This window comes from Tursiops truncatus, chromosome 6 (genome assembly GCF_011762595.2).
Source record: "Tursiops truncatus isolate mTurTru1 chromosome 6, mTurTru1.mat.Y, whole genome shotgun sequence".
NCBI lineage: Eukaryota > Metazoa > Chordata > Mammalia > Artiodactyla > Delphinidae > Tursiops > Tursiops truncatus.
In genome coordinates, this window is record NC_047039.1 from 50,118,377 (window position 1) to 50,144,812 (window position 26,436).

General features: G+C 40.8%; 1 protein-coding gene across 22 annotated transcripts in view; it reads left to right on the forward strand.

Annotated features, from left to right (window-relative positions):
- BNC2 (basonuclin zinc finger protein 2) overlaps nucleotides 1-26,436 on the forward strand; it is a 428,775-nt gene that overhangs the window by 280,370 nt on the left and 121,969 nt on the right. For 16 of the 22 annotated variants that reach the window (XM_033858075.2, XM_073806104.1, XM_073806105.1 and 13 more), the window contains one exon: nucleotides 16,580-16,815. The exons of 5 other annotated variants lie outside the window; for them this stretch is intronic. In XM_033858075.2, coding sequence (XP_033713966.1) covers nucleotides 16,580-16,815 — 236 coding nt within the window. Of the gene's footprint in view, nucleotides 1-16,579; nucleotides 16,816-17,627; nucleotides 17,731-26,436 lie in introns of those variants that run through there. One more of the 22 variants, XM_073806106.1, reaches the window with a different exon arrangement.

Below are 26,436 nucleotides of genomic sequence, written 5' to 3' on the forward strand. Positions count from 1 at the left end.
TTGCTGGTAGAGTAGTTAAAACTGGTGTGAGAATCCTAGAATCCCAAATTCTGGCTCCTGTCCTTTCACTCAGTCCTTCGTGCTTTCACAACTGCTGCGCTATTGATCATGTCTGCTCTTTCCTCTGCCCTGGTCATCAGGGAAGCTGGACCTGTTCGCCCCCAGGAGCAATTAAGTATTACCTTCTGTATACTCTCAGAATACTTCACTGAGACCAGAAGGGTAGTTTCTGTAATACTGATCCCTCCACTAGCTTGGGACCTCAGGAAAAGCACTTCTTCATCTCTGGGTGCTGATACCCATTGTAGCATCTCCCACCTGAGAGAACACATGGAACAAAGGCTTATGGGAACCTCCTACGTGTATCTAAAAGTCTCTGATTCCTAACTGCCAGTTTCTTTTCCAGCAGCCTCTTCCCATTTTAAGTAGTAAACATAGCCTGCAACTCCCTGCCTTTAGTCCTGTTTCTGCATTTCTCTTTTTCAGCCCTCACTCTTTTTTCATCTCTGCTGTTTCCCCCTGTGTCTTCGGACAAAACAAGCGAAAGGTAGGTGGAAGGTTTTAATAGCCTAACCAACCAAGAAGTAAACTTTAGAGAAGTTAAATTTGTTTGATCATTAACACATGTTGGCATTTTTGTTTTATTCAGAAGATGTGGTCTTGAGTGAAGTATTTTTCACTTCTATTTAGTAGTTCTTCAGTACTCCTTTGCCTGCAAAAATCTGAGGGTAAGAAATTCCCCCCTCCCCCCTTTTGGCTATTCATGTTTTCCACTATCAGTAAAAATTTAAAAACAAATCAGCCTCTCACATAAAAGAAAACACCTGTTTGGCATGGAGAAATTGGCCAGGGAAGTCTTTTTCCTGACAGGCCAAAAGCGACCATCACAGGGCCCCTTATAAAAAAAAAAAAAAAAAAAAAAAGTCATTTTTTTTCTTTATTTCATGTGAGCATTGGCAGAAACTCTGACAAGCAGTTCTTCATATTTTATTATGTTCTTGTCTGCAGAATCTCTGTCAGGCAAAAACCTTGTCAGCGGAAAACCTGTCGTAGGATCAGAGGAGACAAAAACAGGTGTCACATAGGCAGTCAAAACTGAAGGAAAAAAGAGATTAGGCTAAAGAGAGAAAGGCAGACAATTACATTAATGCCATTGCTTTTATCTTATAGATGTGTGTTATTATCTCGGGGTGCTGAGTGCGCAATTGCCTCAAAGAAAAGTAGACAGGAGACAAGGGGAAACTTGATAGTTATTAGCTGAAGAGGCAGTGTGTCAAAGCTGGATGGGGTTCAAAGTTTTGCAAAGGAAAAAAACTGCAGGCAGCCAGCAACGGCTGTGTGGTTCTGCTTTCGGCTACATGAACCTAGTAGCAATCTAACATCTCGACTTGGAAACAGATCACAGAGAGAAAAATTAATGAAAGATCTCATTTGGAGGTTTTGGGGGTAGCATTTATCCTATAGACCATGCCACTGAATCATAATAGTTTCTCTCATAAAATCTTGCCTCAATGTGAGACACGAAGACAGGCATTTGTCAGTTCAGCTGTGTTGTTTGGATATGTTTAAAACACCTATTATCAACACACTTTTAATTAAAAAAAGCTATTAAGAAACCCTTTTACTAAGTGTGAACATCTGTACATGCAAGCTGTAAATTAGGAGATCACATATGTGTGCCTCAGTCAGAGACTAAATGAACTTGGCAAGTGTTTTCTATTACTGGTTTTTAAGTATAGTAAAATATCTACAGGAACAATTACTACATTTTAAAATTGGGATTTTTTTTTTTATTGTGCCTGTTGATCCTGATTCATAGAACTTGCCTTCTAATCAGAAATTAGGGTAATTACCATTATCAAATTGGGTAACCAGGATTCACAGAGCTAACCAGTATCTTCCCCCTCTGTTTACATCATTTCAGGAGACTTCTTTTCTCAAAGTTTTGAGCTTTATGAAATATTTGTGATGGTATATAATAGTTTCATTTTGGAGGTGGCTTAAACTCTGAGAGCCGTTTAGCCTTGTTGATAGCTTTTAGGTGTCAAAAGAACCGACTAGTAGAGAACGGGATGGTAACTTTAAGGCTTTCCTCTCTGCTCAATTGTACATTGATCATATTAATGGAAAAATCGGCAAGCATTGCTTTAGTCCCTAACATTTTCTGATCATGCATGTAAAATTCGGTTAGTTTAGACTTTTCCTGAGACTGCCTTCTGAGCCCTTTTTTTATGAGCAGATCTTTATATAGAGGTCTTTTATCCCACCAGTCATAGATGCAAAGCAGTTTGATACTTGATATATGCCTTAAGCCAATCCAGCAATACAGAAGAAAACACGCATCAGTGTCAAAAGTATGTGTGATAGCCCAGAGTTTTAAGGGATTACAGTGGGAGAAAAAGGATTGATTATAGATTTAGAATGAGATTTCAGGCTGACTTACTGGGAGAAGGAAGGAAAAATACTTGTGACACAAAGGTGACGTTCATTAAAAAAAAAAAAAAAAAGACCGAATATAATCATTTCTTTCTTTTAGGTATTTTTCCTACCAGCTGCTGGCTTTTTGTATCACTGCTCTCTCTCTCTCAGTTTTGAAATACTTCTTCACTACATGTGGAAGAGTTTAAAGCACATGTTCTATCAAAAATAAATACACCTTGCATTTATAATGTCTCCATAGTGAAATTCTGATACAGATATATGCTACTTAAAGAAAATTAAGTCTTTAAAGTTAATAAATTGGGAGTAGGGTGATTATTCTCTTGCAGAAGAATTCATTTTCTGTTTGTTGAATGAAGGACGCACATGTTCCGTTCAAGTAGCAAATTTCAATTGTTACTTTTCAAGGGGGTATATTTTGTAGTCAGTGTGCATTTAATTCATTGATCTGTGAATTATATAAAGCAAGGTTTGTGTAGTCAACTTTCAGCTCACCTTGGTGACTAGAGATTGGATAGAACAGCAGCAGGAATAATAATAATCCCCAAACCTGGTTTCAGCAAGTAGATTCCGTTAGTCAGTCTCTTCTTAGACTTACTGTCAAGTTTGCAGATTGCATTTGCTCTTTCCCCTTACCACCTTCTGATGGAGATGCATATGAGGAGAGACATGCCCCCAAAAGTGGGCCATGGAAGGAAAAGGAAGGAGGAAGAGAAGCAAAACCAAGGATCTGTTTAATCTCCTTGCCAGGAGAGTGAGCTTCTGAATAACCCAGTGTTGACAGTCTACTTTTACGTGTGCCTCCGTCAGACTTTAATGATTTCCAAAGTCTGTTGTGAGGACTTTATTATGCATAAGGCCACAGGGGGGAAATGCCAGTCAGTTTGAAATATTACCTAGATAGTCTCAAGTGGAGCTCAAATTCTACCCTGGACTAATTGTCGGTGTGTGTGTGCATATCCATACACACTCAAAGCTGCATGTCAGCCAGGGAACAATTAAAATCCGTGAGACAGTGGGAGCTCATTGGAGCTCCTTCTGTCCCCCTTTGCTCCCTACAGTGTAGGATCACATTCCTAACGGACCGTAAGAGTATTCATGTAGCTATCCCTCATGTATTAAGGCACAAGAAAAAAATCGGGCATCATTCACATAAGGCATATAAGATATAGTAACATAATCAGGGTTTTTGGAGGCTTGGCAGACGTGTTGTTGTTGTTGTTGTCGTTGCTGTTTTTTTTTTTTTTTGACTTAAAAACACTGACACACTATTTGTTCAAGAAGAAAAATAAGCCCTTCACACAGAAGGGCTGACAGATTTTATCACCAGGCTTGGGGATCAACTCTTTCAGCTACGTATCATTCCTTTTCTTCTTTCCTTAAAAAAAAAATTCTAAAAGCAAGCCGTCTCTCTCTTTGGTATTAAATATCCTAATTAATTCAGCCTTGACAGTTCCAGTTAGAAAGTTATGACTTAAATGGAACATGAGTTATTTTATACTTAATTTGCTCCCAGTTACACAGTTCTCTCCCCGCAAAAGTATTGAATACAATGTGCAGATCTAAATATTCCTTCAAGTCGTAAGGCCTTTTTCTCTTAGTAACAATCATGGTCCACCTTCCTGATCGATCACCTGATTCACTAAAAAGTTTTTAATATGTCATCATTGCCATTTATTAATGTTCTCCCCCAGTGCTACGGCTTTTATTGGGAACTGGCTTACAACCTATGGGTGGGTTAAGGCTTTGCCCTGTGCCTTGATGCTCTTGGCCTAGTAAGAGAGCTGAGTCTTATAATGGGAAAGGATTGATGTTTTAATGCTTCCAAAGGGCCCCTTTACGATGAAATTCTAAATATGTAAAATCCCATTAAACCTGTAGAAGTTCATGGGCTAGCTACCTTGAAATGACATATCATTATATTGGGTATAGTGTGCAGATTATAAAGTATCGTATAATTGGAAATTATTGGTCATATTAGCAAGAATGAAGAGCCACCCACCCTTATAAATTCAGAGGTTATGGTCTGGGTACTTGAAGTAGGAAAGGGAACAATATTCTGATTATAAGTAATCAAAACTTAAAAATCTGCCCCCAGAAATTGCCCTAATAAAATTCTGTCACTAACAACTGTTTTTATTCTACTCTTCAAGTGATCGTGGAAAGAATTCCATAAAACAACATTTAAAGACACATTGAAATGTTAACCTCTTAGAAATTAAAATAGTATTCTAGGACTCACAGCTCCTAAAAGCTGACCACTTGATGCTCTTATAATTTGGAATCCTAAGGGGAGTTGGGGCAAGAGACTGTAGTTCTCGAAACAATTAGCTTTGCAATTTAAGGCTCACTTGGCTTTCTCCCAAGATGAAAGCATAAGGCTTCTTTAATTTTTTTTTTATTTCTAAAATTGCTTCAAATTAGCATTTAAAAATTTAAAAATATCCAGGACAGGACTAGAAATTAGTGAAATAAAAGGCTTCCTTTTAGACCGTTTTCATACAAATTTTTAATTGTTTTACTCTGCGAAGTAGGTGGCTTTGAAAAATCGTTCCATTTGGCTCACTTTTTCTTTTATTGAATGGCTATAAGCTTCACACCGCCATGCCTGAACAACTGTTCGATGGAATCCACCGGACATCAGGGCCTGAAGTATTTGAGCGTATTCCTGTGAAAACCACCTAAGTCACTTGAATTTGGCTTTTAAAGAAAGTTATGTTTAAAAAAAGTTGTGGAAAACTAAGAACTATAAACTATCACTGAGAGCCAATTTTCTAGGATCGGTGAAAAGCACTTTTATACTCCTACATTAAGAAAAAAATGTATCTGAATATGGTCTTATTTCTGTGACCCTCACAGAAAATATTGGAAGTGAAGTCTGTAGAATTACAGGTTTACATTTATTTTAATTTATTTGAAGGTTTGAGGAGTAATTCCTGGTATTAAAAATCGAAATAAAAAAATAGTTATTCACATTTCATTTAATAGATGCAAGTTCTTTTATAACCACCCTTCACACACTGCCGGTACTATTTTATACATTTGAAAACTGAATTTTATAAAGGACATTACTTTGTTCTTTAAGTTAGCAACGTAGTTAAAAGTCTATATTACTTCATATTTATTCCATATCTTGCATTACATTTTATACTTATTTTACATTTACGTTACGCACTTACATTAATGAAGCACAGAAATTCCGGCTGTTGTCCTTATGGTGATTCTGTTCCTGACAGAAATGAGTTTTCTTCATACTGACTTTTTTGGGTCTTGTGGCTTAGCCACCACTTTCCTTTGAAAAACTATAGATCCTATCGAAGTGTTTATTGAAATTATATCCAGGCTTCAATTTCTCCTTTGTTTTATAGCCTGAAAATTACCAGTTTAAACTTCTGTTTCTGGCATTGTAAAGAAATCCAGGTAAATTATGTTCCCTCAGTAACCTAATTCACAGTTTAAGAAGCTCTTATTGTATGATTTTTTTTCTTTTTCTAACTAGTATCCATATTGTACAGTTAAACCCTTTTCTTTTTCCCAAGAAAATTCTGCATACTAAAAAAGAGGTTAATTTGTCTGTTTGCTTTTTTGCTTTTCCTCCAGACCTTTTACAAAAGAAAAATAATCTTTTCTTTGTAGATGCTCTTCTTACCTTATTGTGTTGACTGTTCTCTGACCCCTTTCAAAAGTCTATACGCTTGTCCCTTGGTATCCAAGGGATTTGGTTCCAGGACCCGCACGGATATCAAAATCCATGGATGCTCAAGTCTCTTATATAAAAACGCTGTAGCATTTGCATATAACCTATGCATATCCTCCCAAATCCACCATATACGTCCATCTCTGGATTACTTATAATACCCAATACAATGTAAATGCTATGTAAGTAGTTGTAGGACACGGCAAATTCAAGTTTTGCTTTTTTGGAACTTTATGGAATTTTTTGTTGGTGAATATTTTCCATCCACGGTTGGTTGAGTCCATGGATCAGTACCCGTGGATATGGAGGACTGGCTCTACTATACCTTTTCCTATAGCTAGGAGACCATAGATCTAGCACATGGATCACAAACTTAGTGATCTGAACTATGATTCTCATAATGTCTGTTCATTATGATGTGGTCTCTGCACCCTGGTATTAAGCTTGTTTTCTTTAATACCACTAGATCTCATACTGCTTTTACCTAGAAATCCATTGGATGCCCCCAAATAATGCTTGAAGTGGTAGGAAAGGGAATAAATTATGCAACTTTAGTTAATTTCTGCTCAGCTAGCAGCCCCATCTCACTTCCTAAACTGCTGTAATTACCTACCCCCACTGTTGTCTAGAGTGTAAAGAGCAGAGGGGAGGGCTGAGAATGAGACGTGAGTGAAATTAAGAATTGGGTGGCACAGTGGAATCGAATCCTATCTTTGCACACTAGCTGTGTCCATCCGCTCAACAATATGAGAGCTGAACACCCTTGATTGATTATGTTTCAGATATGGTTGCTGAAGCTCTTATGATAAAATAGGCACAGAAGCGACCCAGTAAATGGGCAACATGTAGTTGGTATGTGCATGATTGGCTCACTTTAAGTGCTATCGTTGTTGAGACAGTTTGCTCTTAGATGAGGGGACCTCTCCAAGTTTTATAGAAAAGGAAAACAGAACTTGTATGGAAGCTGGAAGAAAAGGGTAGTTAAAAAGGTAAAGAAAGAAAGAGGAAAGGCCCTTAATGAACAGCATTGAAAAATTGAAAAATGTAGCTCAGCAGTTGGAACCCTGCTTGTCTCTCCAGCCTCATCACGTGCTACTCTCCCTTGTTCACGTCCTAGCAGAAATGGCTTTGCCTGGAACACCCCATCCCTAGCCCTGTTTAAATTATGTTCTCATGTCACATACCCAGTTTGTAATACTGTGTGTTAATGTGTATTTTTTTAAAGTCTGCTTTCCTCACTAGTTTTGTTAGAAAGGCAGTGGGCAGCTCACTTTTGTTGGAACAGAGAGCCATGTTAGAGGGTTATTAGGCTGGAAAGTAGTAAATCAGTCTTTCCAAGGTCTTCTGACCCAGGTTAAGAATTTGGGGGCTGGGAGGGTAGGGCTGGAGCATTACTGGAAACTTTTGAGCAGAAAAGAGACATATTCTAAGCAGCCTTTTGAGAATACTGACTTGAGAACTGACTCTGTTCTTTCTGTATTACACCAGAGAGAGCAGAGGCAGACCACACCACACCAGACCAGCCAGGAGTCGCTTGCAGTAGTGGACTTAGGAGGGTCTAAAAGCCTCTACTGAAGTGGTAGAAGTTAGGCCAGAGAGGAGGGTTAGATCCAGGGGAACTGCAGTGGAGACATTTACGGGGACTAGGTAGTCAGAGATAATTTTGAGTGTTCATGCTATATAAAGTTCAGTGAGAAAAACAACAACAAGATAGAAATTTGTAACTAGTGTGTGACCCTTAACTACATAAAATTAGGGACTGAAGAAAAGTAGATGCAGCTACATCAACATGTAGACAATAGTGCCTTTGGTTGGTGGGATTATGTATGACTGTCTTCCATTTGTTTTTCTTTTTCTCAAATTTATATTTTTTCAATGAGCACCTATGAGATATTCAGTCCAAAAAAATCACAACAAAAAAGATTTGATTTCAAGCATTTTGGCCTAGTTTCTTGGGTTTACCTTTCACAGCAGTAGGGGTCACAAATACATGTCTGGAGTCGAGGGCACAGAGTTTGGGTAGAGCTCAACTTACAGGTTAGGGATGGCCGGTGTAGTATAGGAGTAGTTGGATTCCCAGAGGCAGATGATCACAGGTGGGCAGCTGGAGAGGCAGCTCCTCTGGAATCCTGATGGGTCCCCTGCATCTCAGTTGATTTCCCGTCCAAATCCTCCAAACTTGAAAATCTCAGTCATCCTGTAACCCTGACTCATCTTCACTCCAAGCATCTATTTTCTTCCCCGTACTTGTTAGCTTGGTCTTGATTCTTTGTTCTCCTTTTCTTTCTCCTTGTACTAAGGTAGTGGTCTTCATGCTGTTGTCTTGCCTGCCCCCAAAAGAATTTTGAAAACAAAGTTCCATCCTAACATTTCCATATGCTGAGTAACTTGCCAAGGTCATGCAGCAAGTTGGTGGCAGAGCTAGCATTTGAACCCTTGGAGTCTAGCCCTAGAAACTCTGTGCTTAATCTGGAGGATAACAAGCACTCTTGAAACACTGGGAACTTCAAATCATTGTTCTAAGTCATTATTTTTTCTCTTAACTCTTGTTTCCAGTTCACTGTCCCCAAATAACATTACCACAAATGAAATCATATGTTCACTGCAAAGTCTTTTATCATTCATGTCTGCAAGGAAAATTAAGAAGATAAGATAATATATCCATAAATGGAAATTTTATTGTTTAATTTTTATCAAGAGGAATAAGATCAAAGCAATATAAATATTACATATTTTCATAATTTATTAAACATAAAGTAGATTTTTGTCAGAAATGCATCTGTCAATAAAATGGATAGGGCAATAAATTTTTTTCTTCCTAGATTCATGTATCAATAAATGAATTCATGTATCAATAAATGAATAGTACTTATTGTAAGAAAGAGGAAAGGTACACTATCGGTTCCTTCCCCATTTTTGCAGATCTAAGTGCTCAGACACCTGTTCACATGAATACGTGGGACTAGGAACTTTGTCACATTGTCATTCGGTTCTTAGAAATCATTTCAGATTATGTGCCAACAATTACACAGTGACCAGTTAGTTTCTCTTTGTTTCATCCACCTTATTACCCAGATGTTGTTAGAGTCATTTACTTTCTCAATTTCTGGAGAAAGACATTAACAAGACATAGCAAATGCCAATTTATAAACTTAGCTGTTAGTCTTTCACTTAGGGGCATATTATTTATTCTTGTATACACCAAAAAGACTGAGAAAATTAAAATACTGTGTTAGTTATTCAGATGACTTCTGCAATATATCTTTTTTTTGAAGGTGATAACTTTTATTACTGCATATTTAGCTTTCTTAATTGATGAAAATTTCCACCAGTGCTCATGGCCAAATCAGGCTGAATTATCATTGGGAAAAGAAATGAACTCACATTTCAATACAAATGAATGTATTAATATGCATTTTGAGAAAAGTTGTAAATAATAAATTATGAACTGCAATTCATAGGATAGTTTGCTAAAACAGTCTAGAATAAAATGTGGAGCTAATAAAATTAATAAGTGTACAATAGAAATGCTATTTCGCATTACTTAATTAGTAATGATGCACTATAATGTATAACTTAAGATTTTTATGAAATGACGAGTATGTTAAAAGTCAGGGTATTACTTTAATAATGATTGTGTGTATCACAATCTGGTGTTGGACTTTAGGAAAAAAGTAGATAAGAGCCATATTTTATAAAAACATGGTCAAACTTTTAATGTGTTTAATGAAACAAGTTATATACTGCTAAAAATTAAGTGCTTTGGCATTTAGGTCATAATTTAATTTTATTTCTATTAACAGGATGTAGACATATTCAAAACTTTATAAGATGAAAATGATTAATCATAACAAATATTTTGATGGTATTTGATTAAATGGGTAGTAACTGCCTTAGTAAGTGATAAACATTGTTTCTGAATTTCTGTAAAATTCCTATCCACAGGTTTTATTCAGTGCATCTTCCAAATTTCATAGGTCTGGGAAAATATTCAAACTGAATTTAAACATCACATGTGCTCGGGGGCTTTTTTTCCCAGGTGATGACACCTCCTGGGGATGAGTGTCAAGAATAATTGAAAAGAATGGAGGGAAAAGCCATTTTCAGCATTAGACACTTTTGCTTTGCGCTCACAGGATACTTCCTAAAAAGTGATACCTTATTAAATAGGAATGCAAGAGGTGAGTGCATGACTGTTGCCCATTTTACATAATGTCTGAATTCTGAATGCTCCAGCATAGACCCGAATATCAGGTTCTAGCTACCCTTTACTTGTATATGCATAACCAGGGGAAGAGGGCCCTTTTCCAGGTTCTTGGTGTTTTTATTAATCCTTAAACAAGGCTTCACAAAGCGATTCAAACTGGCCACTATTTTGACCCCCCAGGAGAGCTTTACACCCTGCGCCAGTGCACTGTATAAGTCAAGTCAGAGTTATGCCTTTATTTGGTAAAGGAAAGAAGGGTATAGTTTTCACAGGAGAATTGGGGATGGATAATCTGCATGAACAGGCGGGCCTGTTCTCAGGGGGATCAGTTTTAGGAAAGAGTAAATATGGGATTACAGGATCTGGAAATTGAGTCCCCATGTCTGCGTATCTCTAAAAGGCCGGTGCATACCCCAGGTTTAGGCAGATCATCATTTGAAGTCCACTGAGTCAGGGCATCTCCCAGTGGAGTACTGCAAACATTTCCTACCCTGTTCACTTAACTCGTAAGTTATCCTGCCCTCTAACTCACCTCTGTGGTTTTCAGTGGCATGTATTGTAGGCGTGTATGTCAGCATCACCTGTGGTAATTTTTCACCCGAACCATGACCATCTCCCTCTCGACCCTTCTTCCTTAGGGGTTGTGGCTCTGTGGCCATGTGTCCCCAGCTGACACCTATTGCTTTAAATAAACTTCTGGACTCTCGTCAGAGTTTTACATCTAAAATTATAAGTCATTTTCACCTTATAAAATGTTTAATATTTTCCAAATCCTATTAATCAGAAATAAAATTATATTATAACCTTTCCACAGGTTTTGGCCTGCAGTGTTAAGGTTTCTTACAGACTGCCCATCTGACTTTTCCGTATTTATCTTCAACTCTTTTGCTGCAAGCCTGACACATTCTTTGGATATTCAGTTCTCTTACACACACCTCATTAGTGCAGTGGTTCTCAAAGTATTGTCCCTGGCCAGCAGCGTCAATGTCTTGTGGAGACTTGTTAGAAATGCCAATTCTTGGCCCCCACCCCTGACCCAGTGAATCAGAAACTCCAGGGGAAGGTGGCCCAGCCATCTGACCTGTGTGTTAACAAGCCCTTCATCTGATTTTGAGACACATAGTGTTTGAGAACCCCTGCCTTAGTTCCGTCTACCTGGACTGTCGTCCTCCTTTCTCGCTTGCTGATGACTTACAAGGGTATTCCTTCCCGGCAGAGTGGCCCTCTCTTCTGTGTCCTACAGTACTTTATCCCATCTCTTTTACAGCAAAGATGACTTTTGCATCTGCATGCGGTACCTGCCTTGGTGATAAGTTGTTAAGTGCCAGTGAATAAACGCATATATGCATGAATGAAGGAGAAGAGCATTTTAGGAGGAATGGTGTTCAATCAGGTCAGCGGCTATGGCGAGATCATGGAGAAGAATGAAGGGAAAAGCGATGGGGTTTTGTAGTAAGGCAGGTGTTGGTGACCTTTGAAATGCTTGCTTCAGCAGAGTGATGGGCAGGAAGCCCAGATTGTTGGGAGTTAGGGACTTCCAACTTGATGAAGACTTGCACGTTTCCAGAGTTGCTTATTGACTGTTTATCTGAACGTGTGGTAGAAAAAGAAGTTCTTGGGAGAAATAACTAAGTGACCTTAGGCCAGTTACTGACCCTCACGGAACCTGTGATCTCCGAATAGGCAGTCATAGTAATACCTTGTGTTTTAAGGTTTTTTAAAGGATTAAACGAGATTATTGTAACCCTTTAGAATGATGCCTAATATTTAGTTAGTACTTAAATGGTCATTTCCTTTATTCCCCTTCCCCATACAACAATAATTTTTATTTATTAATGTTGTTGATGGCATCCATCACCCTTTGCAAATTTGTATGAGATATGAATTGTTCAGGATACCCTCATTCCAGTCACTGGAGAAATTGTGAATTGCATTTAGCCTGGAACTAACATACCTTGTTGGACCACTGACAGCTCCTTTGAAATACATGTTATCTAGCTGGAAGGACACCCCAAAAGGGTAGTTGTCTTAGTTAAGGCTCTTTTAGATACAAATTACAGAATCCTACCTCAAGCAGACATAGAGAGAGAGAAGGGGAGAGAGAGCTTTTGTTGTCTCGTGTAACTGAAAATTCTGGGAGGGTCCCACCCTCAGGCACTGCCATATCTGTATCTTCTGGATCAAACAACATTGTCAGTCCTTAGTCTTTCTCAGACCATCCTGTGGCTCAACTGTCCTCCATGTGACTCTCATTCCCAAGCATATTTGCCAGTTACAAATTTCAAGAAGAGGGAAGAGCTCCCTAGTATTTCTAACTGAAAGCCTGGATTCAATATCACTCTGTAGACTTAGGTCACTTGCCCATTCTTTTCTGCTTTTTTTTTTTTTTTTTTTTTTTTTTTTTGCGGTACGCGGGCCTCTCACTGTTGGGGCCTCTCCCGCTGCCGAGCACAGGCTCCGGATGCGCAGGCTCAGCGGCCATGGCTCACGGGCCCAGCGGCTCCGCAGCATATGGGATCTTCCCGGACTGGGGCACGAACCCGTGTCCCCTGCATCGGCAGGCGGACTCTCAACCACTGCGCCACCAGGGAAGCCCCACTTGCCCATTCTTAAACTGGTTGTTTTGGCCAAGGAACTGGGAGGTACTGGTTTTCCAGGCCTAGCTTCAGGAATATTCTGTTCTATGAAATAAATGGTACGAGTGTAGGAGAAAAGGGGTTCCCTGAAGGGAAATCCAGTTTCTGTTCCCAGAATGAAGGGGAGGCACGGCAGGCGAAACAATTGATATCATATTATTGTACAGACAAGTGCTTTTCAAATTGTGCTTCTGGGAACTCTAGGGGTCCCACTGAGATGCTTACACAGGAGGAAGGGAAGAAGAGAGTAATGCGTGGTGGGAAGTTGTCAAATTCATGCTCACTCGAGCTTTATTAAGAGTAGCTTCACCTTCATATATTTTTATACCCAATTTCTGGCTAAGATTTCATTTGAAAGTGGAATTTTGGCAATACCATTGAAATAGGACAATTTTAGCAGATGGTTAGGTCCATAGCTCATAAAGGTAGATGACCATCATTTTCCCACTCCATCCTGCTGAACAGGTTCTTGCCCTACCTTTCCTTCGTTCCCATTGGCCCAACTCATATTACTAACCCACCTGAGATCCAGACTTGAATCCCCCAGTCAGACATAGGAAGAGCATGACATTAGGCAGAAGTCCAGTTCTCAGTTTACTGTTATTATGACAGTTTAAAAATTGTTACTTAACCCTTTGCCGACCAAGGAGACGTCCCCTCCCAAAGCTGTTGTCAACTTGGTGACGCAGTACGATCCAGCAGTTATAAAGCAGAAAATTTGATTCATTCAAGAAATTTGACTGAGCATAATCTTTGATGATATGTTTATGCTGAAATTTGCAGTTGACATCTGCAAGCTGAGCAGTTTAATTTTTCAAGCCTTCCTCTGTGGCTCATCTCCTAGGTAACTGCTGCTTAAATCACACCCGTGGGACTTTTTCCTTATCAACTATTGACTTTCTTTAACTATTTGGCCCGCCCCTTCATTTTCCATATCAGAGCCCAAAATGTAGCTATTTGTGTAAATAAAGTTTTATTGGAACATAGACATGCCCATTAGTTTAATTTAAGTCTGCTCTGTTTTCCCTCTATAGTAGCAGAGGTGAGTAGCTGTGAAACATGGAGCATGGCCCATAAACCTAAAATGTTTACAGTCCGGACTTTTACAGAAAAAGTTGTTGACCTCCACTGTATATTTATGTGGCCTATTTATTTATGTGTCTTCCTACTTCTTGACATGTGGCATGCTAAAGAATCAGTAATGTCCTTTTAATACTCTCACTCTCTGACGGTCCCACAAGCATATATAGGGAAATACTTTTGCTTTTACCTGTTCCACCTGTGCTCTTTCAATTCTCTGAACAACTTCTCTTTGTTTCTGTGCCCTCAACAGTTTAGTCCTCTTCATCTTCTAAAACTTCCAGCCCTTTTTAAGGAGTGAGAGGGAGAGGGGTGACAGCTTTCCGCCTGGCCCTAGGACACACTGGTGCACACACCTGCATATACTTAATGCATAGATACAAGGTGCCGAACACATGGACAAAAATCAGGTTTGGTGTCATTTTATTTCCCCTCTACTCATCCCTCCCAGTTTCATATTTGTTGTGCTCACAGCAGTATAATTTTGTGAAGAAGTGCTTGATATGGGCCAGGAAGGTTGATAAAGGGAAACGGAAGAGGAGATTTCCCTCGACCTGCATGCTGGATTTCTGTAAGCAGAGCAGCGACTCATCAGAAGGCTGAGTAGTTAAGCTGTACTTGAAGAAAAACAGGGATAATAATACCTCTTTCCTGCATTTTTGCTGTCTAAATGCCCTGTGGAGTGAGAGAAGACTTCAGTCCCTGCGCTTGCGAATCCCTTATCTTTCCCAAATGTTAAATTAATTTTTAAAGCTATTTATTCAAAGTTGACTTAACCACTAGAATAGGAAAGATCAGACAAATCAGCTGTAAGAAATGAAGTACAAGGAAACCCGAACTCTTTGACAAAGTATTCCTGGGAGTAAATGTGTTGAATGAAGCCAGCGGGTAAATGATAAGGGCCTTTACACTGTGGATGTAAGAAGGCAATTTATCAAGAGTACATGAACTCTCCAGTGACCACAAGTCAGGAGGAAACGAGAGTGGAGGAGGAGCCCTAAAAAAATACACTTGAAATACTAAAAAGTGTGAGTGTGTGCTCGCGTGCACTTTTAAATACGCACATTAATATGCAGAAATACCGGTGTATTAAAAGAGGAGCTGCTCAGAGTGTACACATACGGTAGCCTGTGCTGTTGGGGGAGAAGGTATTAAGAATGGTTTCGAGCTTGCAGAAACCTTGGGTGCTTGCAGGTAGAGTTAGGATTTGAGCCTGGTGGTTGTTTGATACCCATTTGCCTGACTCATGAGATTAGATGACCATCTTTCAGGCTCACATGTTTCTCTCTTTTAATCTTCAGAAGGTCCTGTGTACAATTCTGATAGTTGAGCTAATGCTCTTGTGTTCTCTTCAGGAGTTCAAAGCACCTCTCATTCGTTATCTCATTCATCTTTTCAGCATCTCTTTGAGCCCTGTAGGTGAGACAGCACTATCTTAGTGGGTCACTTTAGAGAAACTGAGGAAAAATGTGGTCACATTATCTGCAGTAGGGTTCCGGGTAACTCAGATAAGGATGGGGATGAGAATGTATGGCTTTATCTTGGCTTTCAGAGCTAGGGAGAAGAGATGTAATTTCTTAGATTTGAGGAGAAAAAAGCCTAATTGTTGAAATATTAGTTCCACTAAAAATATTTACTCTGAGAATGGTCATCCCCAGTTTTCTGCGCTGAAACGACGCAGCTGAAATACACAGAAATTCTTGTACTTTGATTGTAGTCACTTTTTTTTCCAGTTTCATCTCATACTGAGCCGTTGTCAGAGCTGTTAATAAAATACCTAATTATGACTTGAATTCCTTTTCTTGTTTGTTTGTTTCTCCTGTATAACTTTTAGAGAACACTGAACTAACAGCTAAACAGCAAGAGGGGAATTTAGGAGAATTAAGTCTTGGGATAATTCCCCTTAGCTAATTCAGCTTTGAGGTAAATGACTAGTCCCCCGACCCAGAGGTCAGCTTTCCTTATTCCCTCTGAGTTAGTCCTTTTTCCCCTGTAAGTCTAAAGAACACCTTTCTTTTCCTTTTCAAACCATCCAGGTATCATAAGGGGTGAATCTTACTCAGAAAAACGATGCTGGTTGAGCCCGCTCTTGTGGCTGAGTTGGCAGTTGTGTGCGTGTTCCTTCTTTTGGTGCAGGGAGGGGACTACCGTGGTAACTTGGGTTGAGCCATAGTTCAATTAGCAAATTAATTAGTCAGGTTTTTAGCGCCAGCCACAGTCATTTAGAAACCTCCTCAGTGGCTCTCTTCCTGAAAGCCAAATGTATTTTGTATTTGCTGTCGTCTGCAATTTATAAACACACGGAATCCAAAAAAACAAACAAACAAAACCGGGAGGAGGTGGGAAGAGCACTATTTACATTGCACAGTCCTGCTGAGACATCTGTGATTATGATCCAGCTATTAGACATGGAGCCCCCTGTAACTTCCGGTAACTCGTTTCTCCTTTCTTTGTCTCTGCCCTCTCCTTTTTATCTCTTTATTCCCACCTGCCCCTGGACCTCTGGCGGGACCACCGCAGCCTTGGATAAGCTCAGCACGCAGCACCTCTACCACCCCACCCAAGTGGAGATCGTGCAGTCCAACGTGGTGTTTGACATCAGCAGTCTGATGCTCTACGGGACGCAGGCGGTGCCTGTGAGGCTCAAGATCCTGCTGGACCGTCTCTTCAGCGTCCTGAAGCAGGAGGAGGTGCTGCACATCCTGCACGGCCTGGGCTGGACCCTGCGTGACTACGTCCGGGGGTACATCCTGCAGGTAGGGGGAGGACGTCAAGCCGGTGTCGGGGCCAGCTGGAGAAGGGCTGGGGTAGGAGCCCTCGGCAAACCTGCCCTCCTTCCTGCCCCTCACAGGCCCGGGCATGCACACCCCATTCTGGTTAACGTGGTCCTTTTGGCAGGCTGCTCAGGGAATTGGAAGAAAGGAGCTGTGGGCCAGCAGGCCGGCATCTGGCCTCAGTGGTGAACGTTAGAAAGGAAGTAGTGGCCTGTTGCCTAGGGTTGCTCTGTTTGCATTCTTTTGAATTCAACTCCCTCTCTCTACAACGCGGGCCTCCTGGCTTCCCCAACAGGCCTTATCGAAGCCCTACTAAAAGGGAGGGTACGGAGGAGGGTGATGGGTGTGCGAAAATCTGAAATTGCACTTCATCTGGGTTTCGTAGGGCTGGTTCTCACGCTTACTTGGTAGGTTTGGTATTTTCTTGGTTGTCTCTTCTCTGTACCCTAACCATTTATTGCTTCTTCATCCAAGTCAAAGGAGCACCTCTGTAAACTCCCTGCTTTTGTAATCAGTAAACCCTCACATTCCAAAACATGCAAACCTGGTTGTAGATTTGGCCTTCACAGCACCTGTTCCTCCAGCTTGAGCCCCTTCTGTGTGTCAGGGGCACTTCCGGTCTGGTAAGAGTCTTGAGACTTTTCCGGAGGGCCTGCAGCCTCCACTCCCCATGCCCCCAGCCTCCTCGCCTTTTCCATCATTTTTTGCTGTATGTCATGAGTCGTTTTGCATTGTGTACTTTGCCTCTGAAATGTTTTTATGGCCATCTGTCTTCCCACGACCCTTGAAGGGTAAATGTTTGAAAGCAGCATGTTGGGAGACCCCAGGATCCAAAAAGACTACACTGGACGATGAAGAAATACTCCCTCCTGCCAAAGGAGATCACAGTTGGAGAAGGTAGAATCTGAAGTGATGTTTTGAAATTTCTTTTGGGGGATAATACCAGGAGAATTGACCCATTCCAAAACAAAAATTGGTTTTGGTTCTGCCAGCCTTGTTGATGGCCCGAACCACCCTGTGTTGTGTGTGAGGCTGCCAGCTTGGTATGTGATGAGTGGGGGAGAGGGCCTTGAGTCTCGCCCTGGCTTTAACCTGGCGTGAACACACACACGCTCCTGTCATTCTCCTGTGTGGTACCACCGGGTGTTAGCCAGGGCGAGCGGATGAGGGATGCTGAGTGGAAGTAGAGAAAGGGGGAAGGTAGGTTCACCCGCCTGCTCCCAAGACTGCTTTAGTTAGCGTAGAATCATTTCGTAGTGAGACGTCAACTTGGAAGGCACAGGGCATTTGGCCCTCAGAAGATGAGATGGTGCTGATAACAGGAATAATTATATAGTACGTTTTCAGTTTATACAAGACTTTCACAAGCATTCTCTCATTTGCCCCAGGTTGGGGACGTTTCAGTGGGGTGAGTGGAAAGTTAAGTCCTGGGTGATCAGGGGGTCCTGAGGCGGTGCAGGGTCCAGGAGGAAGGGGCCAGGAAGAACAAAGCATGGAACCAGTCCCACAATCCCCGCTTAGGCCAATCTGGAGACACACACAGTGCCACGTCTTTCTACAGTTGTTTCCACACATGATTATTAATGTCCGCTTGGGATGGGTTCTACCCTGCAGGAAGGAACAAACCTCTTGCAGATTTCTGAATGGCACTGTCAGCTTGGCTAAGCACTCCTTCCTTTATAAACTGTAGGGTAGTATATGCCCCGACCTCGTCACATCTTTACTGCCTCCAGCGCAATGCTTCGTTCTGTCACCAATGCTGTATTTCAGGTCCACGTGTCTATTTTTGCCTGAGATAGCGGGACCATACACTTGATCTCTTACTGTTGAAACACAGAGATACGAGCATGACTGTGATTAATTGCCATCGTAACCACCCAGTGTCCCGTAGCATTCTGACGGCAGTAAATACAGAACCTGCTCAGTGTTCTGTGCTGTAGTCCTGATGTTCTGCCTTGAACGGTGCCTGTTCTTTGTTTTACTTGAAATTATTACTTAGGTGTTCATTTTTTCTCAGCATTTCCACATAACTGTAAGACAGGCGTAGAAAATGTACTCCATATTTAGTTTTGTGTGAGGGCCTAGGATTTAAAGATACAAAATTACAAGAGAAATTAAATTTCAGAGGAAAATTCAACAAAACCACAAACTAATAGTCTCTTATTTTGGGCTGAAATACTGCCTAATAAAGAACACTGTCACTTATTGTGATGATTACTTAATTGCGAAAATTATAATTAATTTTCATTAATGTCTTAGAGATTCTGAGAAAGTCTCAAATTTAATGTGATCTGTTTTCTCCACTCAGGGTCTGAAATTGACGTTTTGAGAAAGTCATAGACGATTTTTATATTCGAGGAACACTGGGTTTCGTTTCTGTCTTGTTTTATCGGTAGTACTGATGTCATATGGATTTTATTTAAATGATGCTTTTTGTCATTCAGCATTTATCATCTACTTGTTTCTTGTGAAACCAATTCTTGGTTTCGGAAAAAAGCAAGAGGTTGAAGGACACAATACTGTTATTTATGTAGTGAGAAAATGCTCATTTCCTTGAAAAACAATAAGCAAGAGCTGGACTATAGAAATAAACCTTTTTTTCTCTAAAGCAATGTTATTTGATTATTGGCCAGTACTTTTAAAATTATATATGGTAATGATAAGGTATGCTCAGATGACTGAATATAATTATATGTAACATTTTTGAGCAGGTAGACTATAAAATGTGCGTCCAGAGGTTGTGGAACCCTATAATGCACGATTAGTGTACAAGTCATTTTATCTGGCTAAAACTCAATTGTCTTGTAGCCCTCAAGGCATCAATTTTAGCATTATTGCTCTCAACAACAGTATATTGAATATTATGTCAGTTAGAGGAGAATAATTATCAAGGCAAGTTAGGGTGGCTGTTAGTCTTACCACATATTGACTTGGTTAGCAGCTGGCTATAGATTGTGTTACTGGGCAAATGAAGATGTACAGTAAGTTGAACTGGTGAAGCCAGGATATTAATTTAACTCTCTCTGGGCCCAAACCTACATCCCTGACATATAAACACAGCCACTTCTGGTTTCAGAAATAGTTTTGAATGTGGAAGAATAGCAGTGTCTGATCTGATTTTGAATTTTGGGATGTGGGGGGAAAGAAGAGCTGGCCGTTCAAACCTATCCTTTGCAGGCGTGTTTGAAGAGGTTATTAAAAGAGAAAGGGAGATGATTGTGGTGGCACAGATATATTTGGGGCTAGCAATATTTTCCAAGAGTCCTGTACTGTTTCTGTAAAAATTGCTTTTCACTTATGTGATTATCTGTGTGATTCATAAGCTAACCAGCTGGCTAAGACTTGCACTACAGTGACTTAAGAATCCAGGTAGTATCTTAGAGGTGAAGAACCCAGTATTCTCCTGTGTACCAATCAAAGTGTTCATTCAGAAAGTGCCAGAAAAGTGAAGTAAATTTTAGGCATTTTCTCACAAAACAGAAAAAAGGAGGAAATAGGCAATTTGATCTGAAAAAGCAAACTGTAACGGAACATGAGATATTTTTTTCTGCTGCTGAAGAGTTGTTCGTATTTCAAGTCTACATCTCACAGTACGTTTATTCACAGTGAATAAAAGCAGTGTCCTGTTCTTTCCCCATTTTCCTTGTCTCTGGCCTAGGATATAAGAATATGGGTGATTATCATTGTTGAATTTAATCATTTAAACATCAAGTGTTCACACAGTCTCTCTGCAGTTTGAACGTGTAACTGACTTGCCTGGGTTCATACGCCAGTCCATCTGTGGCGATCTCCTCCTTTGCAAATGAGTCCTGCCAGAATTCAGGGAACCGTATCAGACACTCTGAATAATTAGCTGAGGTGTCAGCAGCCTGGTGAGAGGACGAGCAGTGATGCACATTTCAAGTCACCTGTGTCTTGAAACAATCAGGACTAATAGAACAATCAACACTCTAGAAGAACATTTCCCAGAGTATCCTGGGTGCATTTGTCTTCCGGAGATCCGACCTGAGCATTAGGCGGACCTACACTCTGGATCCTTTTCTTAGAGCCTAGTGATAACATTAGCATCATAAAGGCTCTGAGAAGTTGGTTTCTGAGAATAGATAAGTAGCTTCCACCAACCTTACCCGCTTCATAGCCTCTTCCTGTGAAGTTCATCAGAAGTCTTCCATTCCTGAACACACTCAACTCTTCTTCAACTTAGGGTACTTGCATGTGTGGATTCTTCTACCTGGACTCCCCTTCTCGTCTCTCTGCATGGGCAATGCCTTGTCCTTTAGGTGTCCACCCACTTTTTCACGGAGACCTTTTCAGTCCAGCTTAACCCACGTAGGTCTCTTCTCATGTAGCTCTATCTCAGGATTCTGTATCCCTCAAGCTCCAATACAATTTAAAATCAATCAAGTCAACTGTTAAAATGTTTTTTTTCCTGGCTTCCTCACTCGGGAACGCCACAGAGGCAGGGTACTCAATAAGTACTTGTTAAATGAATGGGTAAAGAAACCTGCTTCACTTGATGTAGCTTGACATTTCACCATGGAACCCATGGAATATCTAATGACTTCAGTGGGTCCAAGGGCCCTTAGTCTTTCTTCAGGTGTCCTGGGGACCAAAGGCTGTAATAGCAGCTGGGCCATTGAGGGCAGTAAAAAGAGAGGCAGAAGCTCCCACACACACCCCCTAGCTAGTGGTCTGTGTAGAATAAGTGTTTTGTGGTATCCATGTGGTAGGAAACATCAATATTAAGCAAACACTTGGATTTAAGCAGCCCTTTGCGGAGCAAGTTCACATATGTTTCGCTCTTTGAATCCTCTTTCTTATACCACCCTCTTGTAGATATTGCCAGTGAATTAACATTTGTAGTTGTTGAAGCTCAAGTAACTTTTCCATGATCACAGAGGCTGCAGATTGGCACAGTGGGTGTACTGTAAGCTTCCTGAGGGTAAGAACCCCTTACCTCTTGTTTGTCACTGTAACCCACCTCCCAGCACCCAGCCTGGCATGTAATAGTGCTTACTAAATATTGGAGGGAGGAAATTTTGAAATCTGATTCCAACGTGGGTCTCTGACTCAATGGGCAGTGTTTGGGTGGTTTCTGGCTTTGTTTTTTAAGACTACCAAGCTGTATTTCCAGAATGTGATATGTGAGAGTCTTGTGGCATCAAAGTGGTGTGGTTTGGGAAACAGAGAAGACCTGAGAAGTGCTTAATGGCAAAATGAGGTGAAATTGGTTCCTCTTTTGCGTTCCTTTTCTTGCCTACTTCCTGATACTCCACCTTGTTTCAGGTTCCCTTTGTTCTCTGATTTCCACGACGCAGACTTTTCCTCTAGATCTAATACTTAATTATGCTTCATTATAAATGCTCATCTTTGACTTACCTTTTCAGGGATACATGCCTTTTGTAATTGAGTGTATAAAAGGAAAGGTTTTATAGCTAATTAGTAAGACTGCGACTATATCATGTGCAGGGAGTGGAGCAGAGGCGAAGTAGCTCTTTTCTCGGTCCATAAAAGGGTATCAAGTTGGATAGTAAGGGGGCCCTGGCTGTTGAGTAAGAAGATCGGGCTCAAGCCTCAGTACTGCCACTGATTGTTTATGTGAATATGGAAAAATGTGCCATTCTTACCCATGGTTCCTTCATCTCTAAAATTGAGATAATCCTTTATACCTCTCTTGCTTTTGAATGGCAAAATGGTGAAATAACGTGGATGAAGTCATGAAGTTGTAAACTCCAATTCCAGTTGGTACTTTTCACTTACATCTATGCATAGAGCTAGGTCCGACCAGTTAACAGCAGGGCAGTATCAGGGGCCAAACATGTTTCTCTGCACATGTTCAATGCTTAGGAAAAGATAGGAAGCACATTTTAGCGATTAGTTAATGGGATAAATGTTAGTCGTTTTAGTAAGTAAACCCTGAAATACTAGTGGCCTAGCACAATAGGAATTTCTTTCTCCTTCTCAGCGAGACCAGCCGACGTTCCTGGGTGGTGAACACTTTCTTCCCAGAGGGGATTTGAGGAGTAGTAGTTTAGAGCCTCTGCCGTTTTATGGCTCTGCCCTTCTCTGGGACCTCAGCTTCCTCATCCCGGTGGCAGTCCCAAGAGAAGGTGGGTGAAGGGGTGGTGTGGGAGGTTTTCATGGACCAGGCCTGAAAGTAGAGTGGGTCACTTTTCCACGTGTCGCTAATGAGAGCTTACGTCTGATTAGGGCCATGTGATTGAAGGGAGCTAGGACACTAGTCCCACTGAACAGTCGCTCCCAGCTGTGCCTCTGCCCCTGCAGGATGCCCGCAGGTCAGTGCCCCTCTCATGTGTGGTGGAATAGCCAGCATTCTGCCTTCTTTTTAAACGGGCCAGGAAAGCTTAGGGCAGAATATGAGTGTAGTTAAGGCAGGTTCTTACTGAGTTCTGGCTGCAGGTCTTACTAAGTGTGTGAAATAGACTCATGTCTTTATCCACCTCAGGCTAGGCTCCCTCACCTGTAAAGCAGGGATGTTGACTACCCCATGGGTTTATTGTGAAGATAAAATAAGATGATGCACGTAAGGCATTTAGTCGTGCTGCTTGCTAAGTATCCAGTAAATGTTAACTGTTAACATGATGATGAAAAAGATGATGATAGAGGCTGCTCGAGACTGTTGCCAACCTGGCCGTTTTAGAACTGTGTGCATAAAGCAGGCTTAAATCCTGGATATTTTATATTTCACCATGCCTCTTAGAACAGAGTGTCTTACCAGCCAGTCTGGTAAAAAGGTAGCTACTATTGAATTGTAAGTAAATAATACATACATACCTATGCATATACATACATATACACAAACTTGCATGTACATATGTACATAGTACATGCTTGGTTTTACAAATAAGAGACGGGAGAGTATCATGACAAAGATTTTGGACTTTGGAGTGGAACAGACGTGGGTATAAATCTTGGTTTTACCTTTTGATAGCTCTGTCACCTAAGATAGGTCATTTAACGTATTTGAACCTAAGTGTCTTCATCATAAAGGCTATTCAGATGATATGTATGAAGTCCTTAGTGCAGTAAGTAGCCCACAGCACTCTTCTGAAAATTAACCATTACTACATGGTGTGTGCATGTGTGCTTTTTTTTGAGTAATGACTTAACTCCATATATGACTATCATTTTATTACCATTGCACTTCTCTGTTTCATCAACTCTTTCAATACCCTTCCAAGCACCTGGCAAAGAATGAATGAGTACTCGATAGATTTATTTAAATGATTAGAGTATCTGGGCTTTCACCCCATTGCGTAAAGTAAAACTTATTTAAAATAGTTACCCTTTTTTTATGGCTATTATCTGACCTCACAGATTTTGAGGAAATTTCTGGAGCAGAAAGAAAAATGGATCTAGGTATAAATTCATTTAGGTAGTCCTTTAAATAACCAATTTTGTTGATTAATTACTATGTACTGAGTACACAAGAGAAGATCTCTCAGGAAGCCTTCACTCACAAGGAAAAAGCATCTGTTAACAAATTGTGGGAATTAAGCTCAAAACTATAAGAACGTACAGATGACCCATAGCATTGGCATAGAGTGGGATTATTTGACTCCAACTGAAGATCGGATTATCACCACCATGGTATAAGGGGTCTTCGTATCATTTCAACATATGTGAATCTTGCAGGCGAGAAGGATCACAGGGGGATCAAGATCCCCCTGTCTTTGGCAGGGATATACAAAAGTAGATGGTTCAGGACAGTGTACTGTATTTACAGTGCCTGTTTTCCCAACCACTTGGACTATTGTATAGATGGTATCCCAGCAATCCTCCTAACCTCCCTATTAGAGAGAGAGTTTCAGAGACTATTATCGTAGCTGAAGGCCTCAGGCAGGGTCAGAGCTGGAAATGGAATACAGGAATTTTTGAATCCCTTGCCAAAGCGCTAACAATTTGAACAGCAATGAAAATAAACACCTTATATCCAAGGACGTAGCTTGATGTTTTGTGCTCAGAGCTAAAATAAAAATATTCCTCCTTTTACCCTTGCAAAGTAGAAATACATAGCCCACCAAATTCTAGCATGGAATTCAGTGACTACTGGAATAGGATTTATGTCTGTGGGAGATGGAGGGAGGGTTTTTGTATTGCATAGAAGGAGCAGAAATGAGCCCAGAGCTCGCTGGCCATTTGCCATTGGTAAGAACCAGTTCAGATTTACTTGAAATGGATGTTCTCTGTGATGGCGTTGATTAAACCATATGATCTCCAGAGCAACACTCTTTTATGCTCCTTGTTGAATCTAAAGTCGAAAGTTCCTGAGCTTTGGGTCTAGACCTCCGTTCTACCACCGGTTAGCTCTCTAGCCTTGCAAAAAGTCAGTAATTTCTATGAGCCTCATTTTCCTGATGATACCTACATAATAGGGTTTTGAGGATAACGAGAAGTAATTTGTTAAGTTCATAGTGTTGCTCAGTAAATGTTAATTCCTTAAGCTGAGCGACTTCCCAATTCCCCACTCACCAAAACCCTTAAGTTCCTAAAGCAACAAAGCTTTGTGATTCTTCTCCGTGTCCGTATATTTCATTTGAGCTACTGTGTTCTTTTCTAATGTTTCCCCCAATTTGACAGAAGGGGCAAGTGGAGAATGAGAGGGGCTTGCTCAGGAAATGAGCTCTATCATGACTATAGCAAAAATCACGGGAAGGCTCTCAAGACCCAGCCCTAGCCTACCATCTGTTTCTTTGGAGTGACCTACATTTCAAATACTCATACGCGAGATCACGAAGGGCTGTGAAAAGCAGAAAGGGAGCTGAGGATCGGTGCAGGTTTCTAGAAGCTTTTGCTAAATCTGTGCAGATGGGACAAACATAAATAAAGATACACTTTTTTGATTCATGCATGACAGCTATGGAAGTAATGCCAGCAGCAACTGGAAAGTAGAACGCGGGCCAGTACATTTGCTAGTAGGATTCAAGTGACCACTGCCAAATTGAATTACTCTAGGAAGACCTGTTGAAAGAGGAGATTCTTCAGGAAGAAGAGAGAGATTGTTACTTAGTAGAAGGGATGGAACAAACCTTTTTCCGTTTAGGAAGAGTGTTAACATTGGGGAGAGTTATGAACAAGTTTAAGGGAGAGCGTTGCATTTCGGTTGGGTGAGCAGCTTTGAGCTGAGGTGTTGGTGAGTGTGGTTAGGCCAATCTGGGCCTGTTGATCAGAAGCTGTTCTTCATTCACATGATGTTTACGTCACCATCCGTTTCTAAGGGGAGGGACTAGTGATTCTGCTGGTTCGCAGACCTGACATTTGCTGCTAAACAACTTAAAAAGGTGGATTACTGGCTAGTAACTGCATAAACGGTTATTTTTAGAAATTCACCATTTGAGGTCCTGTTGCTATCGAGGAAGTATTTTCATTTGTTGGTGGCAACCGAGTCACCTCTGTATCCCCTCTCTTTCTTTCTTTCTCTCTCTCCCTCAGTCAAGGTAAACCTGGGACGAGAGACTTGGAGGGTAGGCTGGACAGTGTAGTTTCGCGTTAGCAGTGCAATGCCTCGTATGGTCACAATAGACCATAGTACCTCAGACCCCAAATTAAGAGAAGGAGATATTGGTTGATACACATTTACTC